Source organism: Cryptotermes secundus, unplaced genomic scaffold (assembly GCF_002891405.2).
Source record: "Cryptotermes secundus unplaced genomic scaffold, Csec_1.0 scaffold1258, whole genome shotgun sequence".
Taxonomy (NCBI): Eukaryota; Metazoa; Arthropoda; class Insecta; order Blattodea; family Kalotermitidae; genus Cryptotermes; species Cryptotermes secundus.
In genome coordinates this window covers 498,904-515,338 of record NW_019723324.1, presented here as the reverse complement: position 1 = coordinate 515,338, position 16,435 = coordinate 498,904, and the positions used below count along the sequence as shown (strand labels likewise).

At 39.4% G+C, this 16,435-nt stretch overlaps 1 protein-coding gene across 5 annotated transcripts in view; it reads right to left on the bottom strand.

Moving 5' to 3' along the window:
* The window catches only part of LOC111861868 (3'-5' RNA helicase YTHDC2), a 95,600-nt gene that overhangs the window by 17,592 nt on the left and 61,573 nt on the right, over positions 1-16,435 (bottom strand). For 4 of the 5 annotated variants that reach the window (XM_023846796.2, XM_023846792.2, XM_023846794.2 and 1 more), the window contains exons 20-22: positions 12,319-12,578; positions 7,443-7,648; positions 3,681-3,807 (exon numbers count right to left, since the gene is read on the bottom strand). In XM_023846796.2, the coding sequence (XP_023702564.1) occupies positions 3,681-3,807; positions 7,443-7,648; positions 12,319-12,578 (593 nt within the window). The remainder of the gene's footprint in view (positions 1-3,680; positions 3,808-7,442; positions 7,649-12,318; positions 12,579-16,435) is intronic. The other variant, XM_023846795.2, reaches the window with a different exon arrangement.

Genomic DNA, 16,435 nt, shown 5'->3' with positions numbered 1-16,435 from the left:
GATAAAGGAGACACCAGAAACATCATATATACTTCCCAGTTGACAAGCAAGCATAGCTCAGTCAGTATAATGACCAGGTTACAGGCTGGATGGAATCAGGATTCAATTCCAGGTAGGGACAGAGACTTTCCTCATCACCACCACCATGTGCAGCCCAGCTCTAGAGACCACCCAGCCTCAGATCCAACAAATACATATTTTGTATGGTTGCAAAACTTTGTCTCTGACATTAAGGGAGGAATATACACTGAGGGTGTTTGAGAACAGGGTGCTGAAGAGGGAGCTTCATAACTTCTACTCTTCACCAAGTATAATTAGAATGATCAAGTCAAGGAGAATTAGATGGGCAGGGCAAGTAGCATGCATGGGGGCAAAACTGAATGCATATAGGATTTTGGTAGGAAAGGCAGAAGAGACCATTAGGAAGACATAGACATATGTGGGAGGATAATATTAAAATTGATCTCAAGATAGGAATGGGGTAGTATGGACTGCACTGGTCTGGTTTAGGATAGGGGCCAGTGGCAGGGTGCTGTGAATATGGTAATGAACCTCCAGATTACATAAAATGCTGGGAAATTCTTGACTAGCTCAGCATCTTCTGAAGAAGGACTCAGCTCCATGGAGTTAGTTAGCTTTTTAACTGGGAGTCAAGCAGCCAGGGTGTGAAGCTTGCCACCCACATCCATCAAGCGCTGGGGTTACAAAACATGAAGTTTTACCTCTAATCCTCCACATGACCTCATGGCATTATTAAGCACAGAGACAATTTTACCTTTTTATAGGGTATATACTTCTGAAGTAAAACCCTATGAATTCTGAGTAAAATCAGAAGATGACTACAGTCGCTACTGGCCAGTGACAATGCAATGTACTTACACAGAACACAATCCAGTTATTTAATTGGTGCACATAACTAAATTTGCATCTTATTTAAAAATCTGTTACAATGCAATACTATGGCATGTCTATTGAAAGCCAGAACTGTGATGCCAGCAGAGACAGCCAATTGCTAAACATTGGCTCATTAGCTGTCATGTGATTGCCACAACAGATATGCATGCAATAACAGAAGAACCGCTGGAAGCAGTGTTTTCTGTGCAGTCTGTGCTGAGGCTATTTAACAAGGGGTAACTGCCATTACAAGAGAGCGTTTGCAGGGAGAGAGTCAGTTCAGAATTATAGTTGTTAGAACTGAGAATCTGGTACCTGATGTCAGGGACAGTTTGGGAACCCAGAGGAAGGGGAATGTCTGTCACTGGAAGCCACTACCAAGCAATGGCTCGTGAAGACTGAAACAACTTAATGTGTGCTGTAGTTATAGTGATCTTTGAAATGTGTAACTCAGTGACACTCTTATACTTGTTTGCAGTCATTCAACCAAGTGACAATACTTAAAATCCTGTATTGACTAACAACAGATTTTCTTTTTCTCAAATGTCAGCATAACATCAATCTTGTTCATTGACTCTGACAATGGTGCATCCTTGGTGTGTCCATATTCTCAGTGGTGCGATCTATATAAACACGTATCTCCCAAAATTTCTGAATGTGTTCAAACTTTCCAGGTATATATGTCCATCTGTTGCAGATATGATGAACTACATGGCAGGTCTCCTGCTGTTTATACATCATGTGACTTTGACCATCTGCAGGGTGGTAACAATACATCTAGATTGATTAAAATCATTATCATATAATGTAAGATTTAGCTTGCATGTGTTATTCAAATTTCTAAATATTTCCCTTTATTTTTATAAACAAGCATTACAAAATTAATTCAGCAAAGAGGATTACATCAGGATTTATTTACTCAGTAGTGAAAGGGTTAAATAATGGTATTTAAGAACACTAACTGCAGAGCTGGACATGCCTTACTTCAAGGTACAGAGCATTCAACTGAGATGGAAACACACTATCTGAGCCACTGTTTAGGTTGTTGGAGCCTAGAAATGAACGTCTTTTCCCCTTTCACAGTTCTGGCTTTAAGCTAACTTGTCACAACATTGACAGAAACATGTCAGTGACACATATAATTCTTGTGTTTAGGGAATCTTAGCTTTGCGCATACACACAAGAATGGGGATTTATTTTATATGAATTACAAAACAAGGAGTGGGTCTGAAGTTGATTTTTCTGACATAATGGCAACTCTGAGGAAGAAAGTAATGTACCACAGGTGTGTGGCATTAATTTGTCTCGACACACATCAAAAGCATGTTTATTCATGCCTAAGTATGTGTGTAAACCAAAACACAGTTTCACATAGTTTTACATTCTGGCTACCAGCTGATGAATCACCTCAAATACATGTTGAACTGACTCTTATTGAGAGTTTCAGAGTAATTTTTATTTGAAGCTGTGGAAAAGTATTTTTTTTTGGTGGTGGGGGTATGTCCACAGCTTAAGAATTACAATTAAATGTTGGACAGCAAAGTGTTAAGGTCGTTCTATAAGAAATTAGTAAGCATTAACATGAATTAACCTTTATCAGCCGGTCCATTTAAATTCCGGTAATGGCCACGGGCCGGAGTTAATTTAAATGCCCGCCAGTGTAGAGTAATAAAAATTGTAATCATGTTACTGAAAATGCTGTGATTTCTACAATTTTTGTGATAAACGAACGAAATAAACGCTACTTTTATCTAGAAAGAATATAGAACCAGATATTGTAATTTATGGATTTTTAGAATCTGTAAAAATTGTTACATTGATTCCAAAAAAAATTTCACCCCAATTTTGAGCGTCTGTCCACAAAAATGCATAAAGCTTCTGCACAAAACGTTTCTGCAGTATAAATGCATGCTGCTGACATACTGTCTGACTATGTCTTATCTGGAGGAGGAGAGGAAGTTTATGTTTTCACTGCACATTCTCCAGTCAGTCAGCTTCCTGTATACACGAGTGTGGGCGAGTTCTTATCCTACTTTGTCCTTATGAAACGCTGCCTGTTTATACATGTATGTCGGACTATGCACATAGAGGTACTGTTCTTGGAATATCCCCTCAATCCCCTTGCTTCCTCGTCCCATCAGAATCGACTGTACTGCATTCTGAATGGTGTGATTTATGAGCGCCCTCTCAATTTCGGCTTCTTCCATGCGAAATGGGGCCATGTTGCATAGTTGAAATTGTGATGTTTTATAAGTGTTACGAACAGAGGAGACCACTCGCCATCACTGGCCTACTTCCTGCTAATATGAGACTGATGTTGGCTGTGTGCGCTTTGCGTGGAAAACAGAGTTACATACGGACAAAGTGCATGAATTGCGACGTCGGACTCTGCATTCAGTTACATGCAACATTCAGTTATAAGATGCAGGAGGGAAGACAGTCTACTTACAAAGCTGGTGTCCAAAAATAATGTAAGTAGAACAAGAATTTCTATCTTAAAATTAGATTTCAAAACACTGTGCACACACGTGGACTGCGAGTCACCATACGGTGTCGTTCGGCCACTCGGCTTTACTTTAAAGGTCCCCATATGGTGTCTTTCGGCTCATAAAGGTTAAAATTTGTTGCGCCATTACCAAATTATTTTTATTGACTTTTGGAAAAACTACAGCAGGAAATTTGTTTTACATCAAGATTATGAGATGCTGTCTTTCATACCATGATGTTCAGCAATTAGTCAGTGAGAGCAGCTTAACCTATGATGTAAAATATATGATTAAACTTACCATGTACATTATAGTTGACGCTCAACGGCCATGGACGCCGGCCGATTCCTGATGGCTGCTGTAAACCCACTGCTTCCTCCTCTGCAGTCAGCACATTAACGACTGTCTTTATCACTGCTTCATCCACCTGATGATATAGAATCATACTGATTAAGGTGCACACAAGTCAATGCAGAAAGTTTGAAATTATTGTTGGGGTATGTTTCACTGTAAACAGTCAGGTGACTATTTCAGGAATGATGATCGGTATAACAGTTTAACAGTTTCAGTGATGATATAAGAGTCAATTTATGTCCATTAAAATATTAAATGCATTAATATTGCCTCCAGAAAAACCATGACAATTCCAAATGATGCTGCATTCTTCTGGTCTAGAAAGCAGAAGTTAACGGCCGTGGGGATTCATTGCGCTGACCACGCGACACCCTCAAGTTGGCACCAACTTCGCCAACAAGTGGTGGTCGCTCGGTCAGTATAGTTCACTTGCGAACTAAAGCCATGGAGTTCATTCGTTGCAATCTTCTCGGCAACGTAATAACTATAGGAAATAACTGTCATATAGACTGGAGAAAACAGGTTATGGACTGGATGGAATCAGGATTTGATTCCAGGTAGGGACAGAAACTTTTCTCATCACCATGATGTGCAGCCCAGCTCTTGAGTAATTTAATCTTTCAGCATTAATGTCTGATGGATAGTCAGTAAATAGGTCACAAATGGAAGTAAATCAGCTGTAATGGATGTAATATGTTTTCTATGTGTATCACTAGGTAGCAGCATAGTTTAGCTTCATGACAGTCTAGGTAGCAGATGTGCACGCTAATGTTCAGAGGCTGGTTTCAGTAGTCAAAATGGTGACTGAGTTTGAGTAGTGTAATACCAAAGAGTGGCATTCTGTTGTGTGTTTGTGGGCAAATGGACTCAATGCAAAGGATATTCATAAAGAAATGTTCCCTGTTCATGGTGGGAAGTGTTTGTTGTGTAAAGCGGTTCACAATTGAGTCGAGAAATTCTCTCAAGGACGTTCAAAGGTTGCAGATGACAAAACGGATATGTGGAATTGGCTAAGACAAAGGTCAAAAGACTTCTATGTTGCAGAATTCAACGCACTGGTAAAGCGATGGGACAAATGTATCAATGTTGGTGGAGGATATGTCAAGAAATAAATGTTTTTTTCAGGTTCGAATATCACATTTTTTACATTTTATATCTGTGACCTATTTACTGACTCTCCCTCATACCGCACAGTGAGCCATCAAAGCTGCCTTCCTATTGGTGCTTTTCTTGTATCAGTGACCTCCAGCTAGCTCCTCTCTTTAGCATATTTTCTCTCATTCTGATTCTCCACCATCTCCTTCGCCCCCTGGTGGTCTCTTACTCTAAATCTAGATTTTGGAAACTCTCAGAGTAATCCTACATCTGCTTCTGTACAATGTGTATATACAACTGTAACCTTAACTTCTTTCAGTGACTTTATTTTCAGACCTTGCCTAATGTCCTCATTTTGGATTTTATTCCTTCCTGACCACTTCTCAATACCCTGCACAAATAAGTCATGCAGAGGACTGTAAAGGCAAGAAATTTTTCAAGACTATCACAGACAGAATTTGGATATTTTCAGAGAACAGATAAGAGGGCACAGAGAATATTAAACTGGCTCATGACAGGGTCCACTGAAGGGCATTCAAAACAGTAATGAACTTTCGAGCTTATTAAAGCTTGGAGATTTCTTGGACAGCTTAGTGACAATCAGTTTCTCAAGGAATAATCTCTATGAAGTTAGGAATATAAAAGAGATAACATATTATTTTGACAGGGCAGAAATGTGAAATTAAGAGAGGTGTAAGCAGAATACAAGGAGTATAAATGAAGCTTATGTACAGTATTGAGAAATGCACAATGATAAAATCCAAAACCTGCATATCACACAAGAACTGAAGATATAAACACTGTGAGAAAAGTGCACGAAATTAAGGATACAATCATCTGGGCATGTAGTATGCATGGGCAATAACTTCCTTCAGAGCAGCAAAAATGAAGATGCCGAATAAGCAGAAGCCATGACCAAGTGAAGGAAGATGTATAAAATGAGATGGAAATAGTGGATACACAAGAGGAGGACAGAGATGATACAACCAAACATTATACTGGGATATCAGAATATTTTGTGACTGATTCAGAAGTACTGTAACCAAACTGACTTTATTGGCACCGATCATGGTGAATGATGTCATGAGACATGAGATTCTCAAGACAGTAAGTACAAAGATGATGATCTGCTGGGTATGTCATGCCAAAGTAGTCTGGTAGAGAGGTTTCAATGTGTTTGAGGAACCTGCCAGTCTGTCTCCACTCTTCTACCCTGAAGATGGAGGCAGCAGGTTCTTCCATAATGCTGGTACCTACCTACTAAATTACATGACATTACAACCCAGAAGGTCATGATTTTTATGCCAGAACATTTTAGCAATATCAATTAAATCAGACAAACTCATGAAAACTGATTATAAATAACTGATTGAGGGCTGTATCACTGATGGTATGTACTAGGAATTCCTCAAAACTACTACAGAGTGATTTTTTATTCACTGAACCATTTCAGCTTTCTTGACTTTTCAAATCCATACAGTCATGTAATTGAAAATTTCAGAGATACCAGGCACATATTTTCATTTTAGGCTGAGAGCACTAAACTGGTGTCATTATAACCCTCTAACATCATGAAGGCCTACATTGTGCAACAAGATGTTTTCATTCCAAATGAGTAATAAAAAATGGAAATTATAAAATACAGACAAAATTCTGTACAAAATCTGTTATAAGGACAAGAAACGCCATTTTATGTTCAGTTAAGCAGTTTTACGAAACAGGCAGGCCTTGTGGATGAGCAGAAAGGTCAAGCTATACACACCCATCCATATTCAACCTTGATGTGGTGAACGAAACCAGAAAAACATTACTGATGAGTCCTTAGAAAAGCCTGTGCCACCTTTTGGAACTGAATATGAGCTATAGCATACCACAGCACACAGGGAAAAAACTTCTGATTTGGCTAATCGGTATATCCACACAAAATACAGTTATTCCAATCTATAACTGACAGGGAAAAGCATACAAGGTTTTGCAATGACTTGACATGGCTTTCTTGAGAACAAAGCAGATATTTTAAACCTACTTAGTGAAGCAGTTCAGAATGGAACTACACAGCTGATCCCTCATATACCTTCATGGCAAGTGCTTGATTAAGCACAGGGACAACTTTACCTTTAACCTATTAATGTTTATGTTGAACAATAACTGTTCCCTTAAAAAAGGTAAATCTGTCCCTGTAACAGGCTGTGGAGGCCCATAGGGTTGTGAGACACTGAGGCTCCCCACATTTTCTAGACAACTGGTTCTCAGATGGTGGTGAGGTTGTCAGACTAACGCACCGGCCATCCTGTACCCTCAGGATCATTCCTGGTACTCGTTTCTATTAGAGGCTGAGTTGACCCAGGGACACAATGCAGCTGGAAGGATTAGGTCAACTGGAAAATCCAATGACCTTCCAGCTTGTAGCATAGTGCCTCAACCAACTTCATTACCATGTGCCACTTACCAGTTTATATTATGTCACATAACACACAAGGAGGTGAACACTTACTGAAATTAGATTCCTGACACATAAAGTACTAATTTAAAACTTAATAAACTGTTGATACATTTAATGAAGCAGTATTTTCATAACATGTATCACTTGGGGTTCACATATGTAATTCTTACCTGAGACCAAGGCTTAGCAGGAGCCCTCATGCGGCGCAAGAACAATGAATGCCACTTCTGTCTGAGTTGCAGTGCTAAGTGTGCAGCTTCGGCATCAACACGGAACACAACCCATTCGTCAAGTTTAAGAGTCGTGTTTTGTCCATCTGGTATTTCCTCTGCTTCACTGTCACTCTCAGTCTCTATGCCACCCTCTCCTCGGAACACTGTGGGCACAAATGTAACAGTACCCTTACAAAATATGTATTCTGACATAACTACTTAATCACTGTCCATTGCTTGGTAACAGCTGGGTAAACATGTAATGGTGCCCAGATAACTGATAGGCAATGGCCACTACAACAGTTGGATACATGATTAAAAACAGTGTTCTCTGTAGGGTCTGTGCCAACATTATATAAGGAAAGCTCAGGCAGAGGACCAACAAATTTAGTGCTTACACAGAAAGACTGACCCCTCCTTTGTCAAACAGGAGGCTTCATTTCAAAACACGTACATATCTAGGAGAGAATAAAAATCTTGTTCACAGATCTCGAGAAGACTGAAGCCAAGAATGAATATGGTGGTGAAGGCCAGCAGCAATTTAACTGACTGACCAACTGAATTAGTTAGTTGCAGAAGACAATCTTAATAGTGTGCATCCTGATGTGTGTTATGAATAAGATATGTAAAATTACATAAGGTATGCAGTCTACACAACAATATTCTGTATTTAAAAACAAAGAAGACAGTACTGTATGAACATTTGCTTTTATTTTGTTTTCACAGACGCAACATATACCGCGTCATCATCAGATGTACAATGCTCCAGCTTCAGCTGTTGAAATGCAACCAATTTTTCATCTGACTCATCAAAAAAGGATCCCCACTGTGTCCTGAAACCAGTCAAATGCATAAACTCATATACCAGATGCCGTTCAAAATTTAAAACTGAAGATCCTTTAGATAACAAAACATAAAATTAAAAATATAATGACCAAAATCAGAAGCCACAGATCAAAACATGCTGTGTCTGTAAAAACAAAATAAAAGCAAATGTTCTTACAGTATTTTTTTTTGTTTTTGAATATAGAATATTGTTGTGTACACTACATAACTTATACTCTTATACAGGGTGTTTCACGACTTTAGGGCATAACTGCAGGAGGTGATTTCCTAGGTCTTTGTGATCAAAAAAGTTCATATAAACATGTGTCTGATTTTGGACGGTTATGGAGTTATGACCGTTTTTACATTCCCGTACATGCCCTCATGTGAACCGTGTCTGTCAGCTGGCAGGTCACTATTTTTAGCCAGCTACAGACAACACATTCTCGTTATCTCGACACTTGAGAGCTACCTAAGACGTGGTGGGTTGGTATGTCCGGCGCAGTTCACAACTGAGCGGCAGCCTGTGTTGCAGCCGGTGGCGGCATTTTCGAAAATCAGCTTTAAGCACCAATAAATTCAAATTAAAGGCAATTTCACGAAGTTAACTTTACATTCATACTTTAAATGTATCATGTATTATGCTGGTTTATTATTTTGTTCCATTTATTGTCAGTAATCGTCGCCTTCTATTCTGAATTTAAAACGGTCATAACTCCGTAACCGTTCAAAATCGGACACATGTTTATATGAACTTTTTTGATCACAAAGACCTAGGAAATCACCTCCTGCAGTCATGCCCTCAAGTCGTGAAACACCCTGTATATCTTATGCAGAAGAGAACATATAGAATTTTTGGTGCCATCATGGGTTAGGTGCACGAGTCACTGGCCAGTAATGAGGTGAGCATGGAAACAAATGACATTGTTGGGATCCATTACCAGCCAATGACTGGTACAGACACAGCAGACTGTGTAATGTATAATGGTGTTACAAAAGCTATTTCTGTAACAGGTCGTGGAGGCCCATTGGGCTGTGAGATGTTGATGCTCCCACATTTTCTCTAGACAATAAGCTCACAGATGGCGCTAGGTTGTCAGCCATATGTGCTGACCACCCTTTACCCCCAGGAAGATTCCTGGGATTCATTTCTGTTAGAGGCTGAGTCAACCATAGGGCCATAGTGTCACTAGAAAGATTAAGTCAACTGAAAAAAATACACTTCATCGGCACTTGAACCCGGGATCTTCTAGCTTGTAGCATACTGCCTCAACCAACTACGCTACCATGTGCCCAATAATGATGTTATACCACATATCTAGTGTAGATACGTAGCAATAACACCATACACACAGCAAAAACAAAACACTGACAATGCAAAACTACACCATATATGGAAACATGAGAAGTGCGCTATAGTGTTCAATTTTGAAAAAGGAAAACTTGCACTAATTATTTACTTTAATTTTAAACATACTGTAACTAATTATGTATGTTCAACTTTTAATTAATTTTAACTGATCCTTGATTGGAGGATTAGACAGTGAATGAACTTCCAAAACACACACACACGTGTGCGCACATACACCCGCGTGTCCACAGCCATGTCTTCACTTGCCGCTGCTTAGTAACAGCTTCCAATAGCAGATGTTCCTCTTCCTTGTGCTTAACTAATTAAACACTATGCCATGAAGGTGTGTGGGGGTGTGCATGTACAGATCCACTTTTCTTGACCTCAGCATTAGTTGAAGGTGAATGGTCTGCTTCACACCATGGCAACTTAATCTCCGGGGAAACAGTCCCCGCTATCCATTGGGCAAGAGGATAGGTGAGCCCCAGAACTGGCCTGGACGATAGAGAAAAGAGAAAATTTTTGCCCCTACCAGGATGTGAACTCCAACTCGATTGTGCAGCCCATAGCCAGTCGTTATACCAATTGCGCTATCCCAGTTTCTCCCCCCACCTCCTTTGGGTTCCTGAATGATCCTTGGCATTAGATATCAGCTTCTCACAGAAACGGCTCACCATGACTGAACTGCAGCAGTCCTCTAATGAACTCACTAACTCACCAAAAAATTCTTCACTTCCCAGTCACTAACTTGCTCTTCAAAACATCTCAACATGAACCAAACAGAAAACACAGTTCCTCTGTTGCAGTCCCATTATTGCCATGGAAACATGCTTGTTTGCACAATCATTACTTAGCAATGGCTGTTGTATAGTTGCTTATCTTGCAGTCACTGCCTAGCAATGGGTCTACATGCCACAATGTACCTGATGACGACCATGTGAAGCTGAAACATGTTCTATTAATAAAGAAACAAGTGAATGATTTATGACAGTACGGCAATAACTACGTGACCACTGAAACGTTAATGAAACCTGTGTTAATAAGAGGGAAAATAAATAGCTAACATGAACACAGCCTCACCTTATTTCTTCTGTATCTATTCTTTGGTTTAGTTTTTTTTTCCTAATTTTGCTACTGTCACACTGTTTTGACACTGACTTCCCACAGCACTGGCCAGATCAGGTCACATGAAAGCTGTGGTGGACACAGTGGCAACGAGGTGGATTTTCTTGAAGTTATTCAGTTTCCCCTAACGATTCTCATTTCACTAACTGCATCACATTCATTAAGCATCCTATCATTGATGGTACATAATCTTCATACTGATAGCATCATTAAATGATCGACTAAAAAATAAAATACTGTTTTTTGAGGTTTCAATAATTTTTTGTGGGTTACTTTACAAGACTTAAATATATGAGAATATACTGGTAGCAACAAATGGCTGACTCAGCCTTATATTGACAACTACAACCAGCATCTTCCAAACAATGCAATTAATAAACTCACAGACAGAACATACAGCACGGTCCACAAATGACAACCGGAGGGAAAATATGGAAAGACAGTGCATGAATTAAATCAAACCTGGGCACATAACAACAACAAACAGACAACCACACAGAGAGAGGAATACCACTGAAAACTTATTAACTGCCTATTAACATCAAAACACCAATGCACTGAGGACCAGTAGAGTGTTCAACACTTCAAGTGCACTGCAACTATATCATTATTTTACAGTAATAACAGTAACTTTCCAATTACACACTAAAATAAGGTCAATGGTATAAGAACATTTAATAAATTTTATGGTGAACTTAAAGAGAAATGCATCATGCAACAGTTCCAGCCACATTATACTTCACACGATAATTCTATCTTTACATACAGGTTTGGAATTAGCTTTCAGAAATGGGCCGATACAATAGCCACAATTTTGCTAACAATCTGTGTTATGCAGCCCATTAAAACTCTCATGGAATATTACGTCTATTAACTAATTATCTAACTCTATGGGGTTGAATCCTTCTTGAGAAGCCACCTGCTGCCCAGTTGCTCAAGTATTTCCGAACATTCTATGGAACACAGAGATTAATTAACATGTTCATAACAGCCTTCCACTGGTCCCTATCCTCAGCAAGATCAATGAAGTTCATACCATGCTATACTATCTATTGAAGATCCATTTTAATATTGTCACTTTCCTAGTGGTCACTCTCCTTCTTGCTTTCCCACCAAAATTTTATATGTACTTCTCTCCGAGCCATGCATGCTACATGACCTGCCAATCCCATCCTCATTGACTTGTTCATTCTAATTATACTTGGAGAAGAGTACAAGTTATGAAGCTTCTCGTTATGCAGTTTTCTCTGCCCTCCTGTCACTTCATCCCTCTTCAGTCCAAATATTCTCCTCAGCACCCTGTTCTCAAACACCCTGAGTCTATGTTCTTCCCTTAATGCCAGAGGTTAAGTTTCACATATATACAAAACCACACAGGCAAAAATTTTGTTTTGTATAATCTAATTTTTACATTCTTAGACAGGAGACAGGAAGACAAAAGGTTCTAGCATCACATCATAGAAGACTATTCTCTTCTTATTTAAACTTAACAAAACCTCTGCAAAACTAATTTTCATGCACATGTTTACTTGCCATGCTCACTTTCTGCTTCTGACACAGCATCCAGTGGCATTCGTGCTGGTCCAGCAAAGAGAGCAACTGTAATAGGCGTGACCAGAGTGCAGCAGCGAGCATGACAGAATCGCCCCGAGCGGCTAATCTCTTCATAAATGAGCCAGTCTGATGGAAGACCCTCCACCGTTGCTGAATGTGATGCAGCCACTGATGTACGAGCTGATTTGGGGCAGTCATGTAAGGTTGATGAGGGGTGGAATGTAACTTTGAATTCTTTCCTGCAAAAGACAAACACATGTTAACTACATCTGAATAATAAAGTGACGTATAGACAGACTGCTAGGCAACGACTCAGCAAACACATTCCTGCAAAAGCATATGCACGCAACAACAGATGTCCAGTGCTAGACAGTGGACCAGTAAACAATCCTTCTCAACAAAGAGGCTGTGTTTTATGAGTGGTCTGTGCTGAAGGGTTATAAAGGGCCAAAGAAGGTCGTTTGAATTAGTTTAGACCAGTTGAGACGCTATTCTGCCAGGACATGAGCTTGGGAGCACAGGAATTGGCAGTAGCACAATGGCAAGAAAGGAATTCGGCTGTGCAAAGAAGACTTCATGTGTGATTTGAAGTTACAGTGAGACTGTTATAAATTTGCTGCCAGGATATGACTAGTGAAGGCTGAGAAACCTAGTGAATGTATAATAATAAACTCTATTAAGTGTGTAGATCAGAGATAGTGCTGTATTACCTGTAGTTCCGAGCTGAATGTATAAGGTGTCAAGAAATGTAATCATCCAACCCAAAACCCTGCCTATATTCACAAATACATGTGACAACAATTTTGGCAAAATTGAGGTTTGGTGTCAAGTGTCTCATGTTGGAGTTCTAGAGCATATCACTAATGCAGCTTCTCACTAAAACTGTTCTAATTATGTGCTCTAGGACCATACATTCTCTAATCCTTCTCTTTTACATTTATTACAATACTGTATTTGTAATTATTGGTTTTATACTGTCCTAAAGTTTAGCTGGGTCTTTTAATATTCTTTGTACACTGGAACATAAAGTATGAAGTTTTTTTACATCACACTGTTTTTATAAATATTCATTTATATATATATATTATACTGACTGGCTTTTATGTCCATTTATTGCAGATACAAATCTATCATTGCAAAGCAAGTCAGAAACCAGGAAACAGAGAATTATTTTATTTTGTTAAATATAGAAATGGAACACAATTGAATGGAAGTGGCTTATAATGAGAACTTCAATGAAGACAAAAATCAATGGTACCATAAATTTAATAACCTTGAACATATTGAAAAATCTAGTACAGAATGAAGGTTTTTGCAACATTTTCATTACTATTAATGATTTCTAACCAACTGTAATTCTTTTTAGCAACCTTTTTCGTTGGCTGTACTTTTAGTTTTGTTGCTAACGCTAGTGATAGGTAGCCTCCTGTAAAGGTACTGCTAAACCACAGCCTGCTTCTCTCTTTTGTCTGAGAGATGCAACTCTACACCAAAATCTGACAAATAATTTAATCAGCTTCAAGCAGAACTGCTGGGCACTCACATGAACAGATGTTCTAATGTGATCAAAAAGCACTGGCCAACTCATCATAAAGTTGTATAGCTGAAGTAAGGGATGATGCTATTAGGACCATATTTATTGTAACTTGATGATTTCAGGGTTGGATACCCCCACGTTCTAGGCAATCAGTGATGTCCATCTATGATGTCATCTGATCTCTTCTGTTGCTTCATTCCGCATCGCACCATTTGGCTAGCAAACAACACTTGCGAAATATTTTGTGACTGCGCTCTATGTTAACACTGAAGGCCTAATTATGGTACCGAAAGTGCTTAGGCTTGAATATGAAGCTTATAGTAGTATCTCTGTGAAGTCAGTAAGTTATCATGCGGCAATGCAGGAGGACTACATGAACAGTCTTTTTTGGCATCATTTGTCATTTTAAAGACTGTGACATGATGGCTGAAAGCCGGACTAGTGGTGTGAGTAGAGGTGGTCACGGCTAGTCAGCAGCAGGCTAAACATGTTTCTGGGGCAACAGATACTGTCACAAGAATAGAGGACATGGTGTTTTATGTGTGGTCTCCATGAAGACTATGTAATGAGGGTCAGCAGCAGCAGCAGCAGCAGCAGTTATTCAGTCACACATCACAAGTGATTAATGGCAATTTGTGGTTGGCCATGAGGACTCTCCATTGTTAGCTGCCACTACCTAGCAATGACTAGTGACAGAAGAATATCAAAAAGAGGTGTGTGGTGTAGTTATAGTAATTTATAGTGTGTGTAAATTAGCGAGACCATTCTAATTATTTGTAATTACAAGTTATAAGTGTCTGTGTCTAGTCACCAACATGTGACAATATGATTAGCTGTTTTATGTGACAGTAGACCAGTGTCACAGAAACAAATACAGAATGCAGACCATGAAGATTTGAAGTGCGGTATTGCCAGGAAAGATCAGCTTCCAAACCAGTTACTGGATCAATGATATGGGCAAAAACCAACAATTTTGCAACATACTTACAGATCAAAACTTTCAATGCTCTGAAAGATGGCATTACCATTTCCAACTAATGAAAAGCATTACTATGCATAAAGCATCCAGTGACTCTGTTGTGTTCAGAACTGGGCTGTAACATATGGTATGTACAAGTCAGTCACTCTGGAAACTGTGGGCCGAATTTTGATTGTTAAAGGGTGGTTTGTAATATGCCGTGCATTGCAGCTATAAGAGGTTATGTATACATAATTAAAAAATGTAAATCTGTTCCATAACCACTACAAACTAGATGGGAAATGTTATTTTGTGAAACAATTTTCATGCATTCATTTTATTATTGTCTGCATATCTTAAAAACCATAAACTTATGGAAAAAGTGTACTGGGCATAAAATATGACAGTGCAGGAGACACAGAGCTGAAAGCCCTTTTTGTGTACAATTGAGAGAACAAAGGGGCACTGAAGGGGTACACCAATATTCATCTCCTTACAGTTCAGTCTTCTGACAAGAAAGTGCAGATGACAGCACCCTGGTCTCAGGGCTGGAGCATGTGTCTTCCTTCTCTGTCTTTAATGAGGAATGTAAGAAGCAACAGGGAACTGAACGTGAACAACGTACTTTCCATCCTGTTAGCAGCGAAGATCTGGTTGACAGTGCAGTCCTACAACTAATTTTCATGTCACCAAATATAACCCAGAAGAAAGCCAAAGAAACACCAGGGCATCACTTGAAGAGATCCTTAAGGTACAATGAACGGTCTGTGACACGGCATATGGCTGGACTGCATTCAGAGCAGTTAGCAATTTTCCAGTGCTCCTGATGTGAAGCTTCAGGCTGTGGAACTGCCAAAGATTGGCTTTGATGAAGTGGCACACAAGCTAGAATCTCACAGGGATGACCTGACTGGGTCAGGGTAACAAATGGTAAGAGAGTGGACCAGGACATGCATCCAGTATAATAAAACAGATGTCTGATGGATCCAGTTTGGTTGAGATCTTTGTGATAGTTAGCTTTTCTACAATGAAATTTGTCAAGAGAAGAAGCTACTGTCTAATACTGCATTTCAGCATCCTGTTGCATTATCATTTATTTCATCGATATACAGCATATATATGGGGCACGCAGTAGCGTAGTGGTTAAGGCACTATGCTACAAGTCGGAAGGTCGCGGGTTCAAATACTGATGAGGTCAATGGATTTTTTCAATTGACCTAATCCTTCCAGCAGCACTATGGCCCTGGGGTTCACTCAGTCTCTAACAGAAATGAGTACCAGGAATTAAATAAATAATTTTCCTGGGGAGTAGAGCGCGGCCGGCGCGTAAGGCTGACAACCTTACTGCCATCTCTGAGCCGATCATCTAGATAGTGTGGGACCCTTAACGTCTCACAACCCTATGGGCCTTCACGGCCTGCTACAGGGATAGCTTTACTTTACTTACAGCATATATATATTTCCACCACAATGCAACACAAGATTGTTAGTCACTTTAATCTTCATTCATGACATGTTTTGGTCATATATGGCCATCAGGTGTCCTCGTTATCCAAAATTGTTTACTGCACTGCTTGCACACACACAAGAGAAAACAACAT